Source organism: Halyomorpha halys, unplaced genomic scaffold (assembly GCF_000696795.3).
Source record: "Halyomorpha halys isolate HHAL.00 unplaced genomic scaffold, Hhal_1.1 Scaffold1355.1, whole genome shotgun sequence".
Classification (NCBI taxonomy): domain Eukaryota; kingdom Metazoa; phylum Arthropoda; class Insecta; order Hemiptera; family Pentatomidae; genus Halyomorpha; species Halyomorpha halys.
Window position 1 is genome coordinate 159,656 of NW_027105728.1, and position 5,791 is coordinate 165,446.

The window sequence follows — 5,791 nt, forward strand, 5'->3', positions numbered from 1 at the left end:
ATATATAATAATAATAAACATAAAAATATATGAACAAAAATCAATTATATACCAATGAAAAATTAAAATAATACTTGTGGTAAATTACATAATTAATCAGTTCTTACCGCAACTTTGCCAAGAAGATGGCCCCACTGCCACTGCCACACTGATAGTATCCTCTCCCGGCCTCCGTCCACTGCCAGCACGTAGCTTCCTCCATTCTGTAAGCACGAGTCGTTAATGACACGGCAAAATATTATAAATGAACAGGAGTATCAATCGATAATCGATAAGGAACATCAATAAAACGGTCCTGATTAACAACCCAATCAAAATAGACCAAAAAAGAGCAAATAGGAAAAAATTTATTGTAGCCGTAAATATTGGTACATCCCAGTTGATTTAAAGTTTTAGCCAGAGATTCGCCAAACTATGGCAAATTTGTGCATGCACAGAATGCATTATTTGGATATCCTGGTACAAGATGGCCTGAATTTTGCACCGATAGATGGAGTGTCGGTTTCTAGGAACAAATCAAAGGGCGTTTGGTCCATACATACGTTAGTATTATTTCATAACCACTAATTCACAAATATTGTTTTTCGTGTTTTAATTAAATAGAGAATTTTCCTAACTTTTTAAATTCTTTATTACTAGATTGTCCTGCTTTGCCTTACATGGTTATTGTGACAGTTTGTATGTTATTTTTTAACATTTGATAATGAGAGAAGTATTGTCTCGAGCAAGAACAATGAACTAATGTAATTAAGAGTAATAAAGATCAACTATACAAATTAATAGTCCAGAGAAAATTACAAACAAAAACAAATAATATTTATTAAAAAATTATATCTGTACATCTACAACCCATGATGGGTTAAGGATGCAGAATTTGTAAGGCTGTACTGTTATTATACCAATGATTGTGCAAGGAGGTGATTTGGTCAGAATCACGTTTGACTGCCAGATTTTTACCCAATTAAGGGTACCATAAAGTCTGGGTGGACCATAAAGGGCGCTCGAACTTTTTTAATTCTGAAATTATAGGGGTATTCATGATGTTGTGTTAAATGTTATATGTTTTACCATGTTAAATGTTATAACTATAGGATTGTGAGCAGCCCTATTTGAAGTCATGTTAAAGGTTAAATGCATAAGAGTCCCTAGCGGATTTTCTCAGCAACTTGTTGTATAAGCCTTTATGTTTATAACCTTCCTTCCAGACCCTCATGTTATTGTTTACTTCAGTTTTGATTTAAGTAATTAATTAAAACATGCCTAGAGTGAGTGAAAAGTGGAATTTGTGTGAAAGTTTAGCTTATGAGTGTCTTATTGATCTTCAAACTTGTGAAGAAGAGAATGAACATGAGCTAATTGACAACTGTATTGAAAGTCACAACAACTAATATGGCGGCGATCTCAACTGGTCTATTGTGTGACGTCATTCTCGATTTAACTGACCAAGTAATAGACTCTCAGCCATGTTAAATGTTATTTCGTTTTACCACGGCAAAAGAAGGCCATTTCTTTCGATTTAACACGAGTTTTTCCATTTAACACGCTTTAACATAGATCATGAATACCCCTTATATGTTCAGGAAAGGACTGGTGTAGTTCAGTGCAAACTCACAGTCTCGGATTCAAGTCCGGCCTTGGAAAAGGATTATTTTTCTGTAGTTCAGTCGTGGAAGGAAAAAAAATCTAAAATCTGCTATTTCTTTTTTTTCGTATTTAAGAAATAAATTATTCTGTAGCAATACAACCCATGAAGGGTCAGGAGTGCAGCACTTAGAAAGGAAGCAGTGTTACTAGACCAACGATTGTGCAAGGAGCTGATTTGATCAGAATCACGATCGATCGCCAGATTTTTACCAAATTAAGGGTACTCACTTTATGAGACTAGGTGGACCCCAGAAGGCTACCGAACCCACAGGTCTGACTCACAGCTACAATGAAACAGATAATAATTATCTGACACAGGCGATTCCAACCTGGGTCCTTGGAATAAGCAATCCATTGCCTTACAAATGAGCCCTCACAATAATATTTATAGAAATAATAAAAAAAACAATTACATGTGCTGATAAATAATTAGAGAAAAAAATAAAATAAAGTAAGTAAAATAATGATAATAACAAAAATAAATAAATTAAAAGGTTATAACAGGATGTCTTGGCCTGGGTTTTAGTCTTCCCAAAGAGGTTGGATTGCCCAAGTCGTATACCACTGCACTTACCTATTGGTAGACTGGAGTGAAATTTTATAAATCGTTTTTTGATGACATCATATATCGATTTCATATAAGTGTAAATCCGGCTTAAAATGTTTCTCTATGATGAACCGTTAAGCTGTAAGATCGCGTTTCAAAAGGAACCGATTTTCCAAAATGTACGGAAAAGAAAATTGATGGCTCTTTATGTCAAATTTCCATGGAAACTATACATTTCAAGCAACTGATGAGCACATACGATATTAAACGTCATAAAATACAAATAAGAATAAATGAAATAAAGAAGATACTTTTGTAGAAAGTGAATATTCATATGAATTGAAATGTACCAAAATTTACGACTATAACAAAACCTACCATGCTCCCTAGAGTATAAAGGAAAAGAATGATTACCATATAACTAATTTCCACATCAAGGAACTGGAGTTTTATTATTCAATTGCGGCAATCATTCAAGGGTTTTGCATATCTTTGCAAAGGTCAATAAAAAGTGGGGTTTTGAAGAATATTTATTTACTAAGATAGTTATTCACAGCTTGGAGGGGTCTTGTTAGACCAACTGTTGTTAGTGTCAACTCTTTATAACTTGCAAACATTATATCATGCGACGGCGATTTGCATTGAGTCATGCAACATCTCTAGAAACAGAAAAATGACCTTCCCAACCTTGAAGATTGTGAAGAAGTGAGCAACATCAGTGAACACATTGAGTGCTGTATAAACATTCTATAAAATGGTGGTAACGATTAAAGCATTGTGAGAAACAGAAATGTTTTAGTGTGGGTTGAGAATGACGATTCATAACAAAGATATCAGTTGTTGTTTTAATGAAAATAAAATATAGTGCTTTTTTTTTTGCTTGAAGAAGTTTGTCGGGGGGGTGCGGTCAGCAAAGAACAACATAAATAAACAAAACCATATTTATTTATTTTATGCCGACGTTTCGACCTGAGTTTCAGGTCTTCATCAGGGGTTGTGTCTTAGAGGAGGGAAATATTCGTACTGATATTTCCCAGTGCTTTTTTTTTTCTTTTCAATCAACCCAATTTCATCAATTCCCAGTTTCGGAAAGAGTTGATTAATTGTGTTGAAGTAAATGTTTTAAAGGTATAAGAGATAAGAGAGCTGTCATCATGGGATATCTAGGGCGGGGTAGAGGGGAAATATTCGCTCTAATTATTTTTGGTGGTATGACCTTGATGTTGTAACTTATAACAATCAATACTCATTGTAAGTGAATATTTTGAGAGTAAGATAAGAAAAGTCCCCCCAGAACGGGAGTGACGAGTTAACAGACTACTATTATAAATAGGGATAGAATTTTTATGTTTTCACATATTTTTACCTGACCATGATATCTTCGATTCCTTACTAACTAAAGATATTTCAAGACATTTTTGGCCAAAAGAAGCCATTTTTATTTCACATATTTTTAAATATTTGGCCTTTTTTACATATTTTGTTGTAAATCACATATTTTCTGAAATATTTGTTATTTTTAACATATGTTTAGGTATTTTGCCCTGATTCACGTATTTCCTTAAATTATTTGTTCAATTGTAAATACATTTTTCGCAGGAACTACGTAAAATTCAAGAGAACCCAAGAAACTTAGAGGTGAAATTTATCATTTATCATAAATAGTGCGTAACAATTTTATATCTTCATCTTTGAACACAAATTGAAAACAACTGCAGTGGCAATAATAAATTTTCACACAGAATTACATCGAGAATTTCTCAGAATCAATTAAAAAGAGCAAGGGTCTTATCCCTGTAGCATTTTCCTAGAATTTGTTTGTTTACTCCTCAAGCCATTTCTCTGCTTCCCCTCTTCCCATGGTCCTTTCTCATCTTACTGTTGTTTCACTCCTCTAGTTTAATTACAATTACTAATGTCTTGTTATTGAATAGCTATGTTTCTCTAAGTACATTTTTTTGTACATATTTTAACATAATTTCTTTAAAATATTATTCATATAATACATAATAAATACATATTTCTGTAACTTTTTTTAAGTTATAAAATTACTAATTAATTAGTAATTTATGTTGTTGAATAATACATAATTTATAAATACATATTTTTTAAATATTTGACAATTTATTAGCATATATTTATGTACATATTTCGGATTTTTTAGCACATAAAAATCCTATCCCTGATTATAAGCAATAGTCCCGGTGCGGTAAAAATAACTCAAATACTAAATAAACTATTCATTTTGAGTTAACGTTTCGCTCCACTTTGCAGGGCTTTATCAGGGCTAAAAAATATACAAATAACTAAAATATAGTAACAAAATAAGAGAATAAGAACCTTATTTATTATAACAATAATAATAATAATAAGAAGAAGAAGAGAATAAATTATTGCTTGCTGGAGAAGAATATTTACTGAAGCAAAACAATATGGCTAAAATCGTCCATCAGGAATTAGCAAAAAAGTTGAAGCTTATGAACGACATCAGAACTTAATACAAGTACAGGCCACGAGCGATCGTTGATGAACGAGCTCTATTGGGGCCAGGCCATTAATACCGATCGCACAATTCCTCATAATAAGTCTGATATTTTGCTAATCTCTACCAGAGGAAAATATGCAACTATCGTAGAAATAGGCATACCATCAGATGACAACCTTCCCAAGATGGTAGTCGAAAAAAAAATCGGAAATATCAGGATCTAGGAGAGGAATTAAAACAATTGTGCAAGCTGGAGAAAGTCAGGGTACTACCGTTGACTATCTCAACCAATGGCCTGATCCCGGAGACGGCACTGGAAAGCATTAAGGACCTGGATCTGTCGTTGAATATTCTGGAACTAGTGCAGAAAGCTGTGTTGCTCGGGATTGCGAGCATAGTCAGAAAATTCATTAATATTAAAGATTAATTTTTTCTAGCCTCGCCCTTGACCGGGTAGGTACTACTTCCTAAATAATAACCAGAGAATAAAAATATTACATTAAGCAATCTTCAACGACTGTTGCTATAAACTGCATCGTTATTTCTCTAGGCTGTCTTGGATAGCACTTATGGCGCTAAGGTTTGTCCTAACCAGCAGTTTTGGGAGCACAGATCTCTTCCATCCCTTGACCAATCCATACATACTGCTAAAAGAGCCACCAAGAAGTATCCAGTACCCCAAGTTGTTATTCCATCCGATGCCGGGATTTGTCATTGAATGTTATACGAAGAATATAGAAATACGAGTTAATGAAGCTCGTAAAAGAAAGAGATTTTGCCTGCTTTGACGAGGTCTACTGCGTAGATACGGATGGATCCACAAGATATGTGGATATTGTTGCTTTCCCTAAGAAGGGGAAGTCGGCAATCATTCTGGATCCCACCGTGAGATATGAAAATAACGACCTTGACCAGGGAAATAAAGTAGATAGGGAAAAGAAGGAAATCGACGATAAATGTATCCCTTTCCTCAAGGAGAAGTTCCGTGAGGGCTTCGGAGAACGAGACTTCAACGTGAGAGGCCTCTGGTTCGGAGCCCGTGGAACTATTCCCAGCACAACTAGGAGCTTCATGGAGGAGCTCGGGGTCGATGTCCAGGACGTGGCTAGGATGAC

At 34.5% G+C, this 5,791-nt stretch overlaps 1 protein-coding gene across 1 annotated transcript in view; it reads right to left on the reverse strand.

Moving 5' to 3' along the window:
- DCX-EMAP (Doublecortin-domain-containing echinoderm-microtubule-associated protein) overlaps nt 1-5,791 on the reverse strand; it is a 149,857-nt gene that overhangs the window by 36,088 nt on the left and 107,978 nt on the right. Inside the window, exon 11 of the mRNA XM_014434359.2 lies at nt 108-203. Within this exon, the coding sequence (XP_014289845.1) occupies nt 108-203 (96 nt within the window). The remainder of the gene's footprint in view (nt 1-107; nt 204-5,791) is intronic.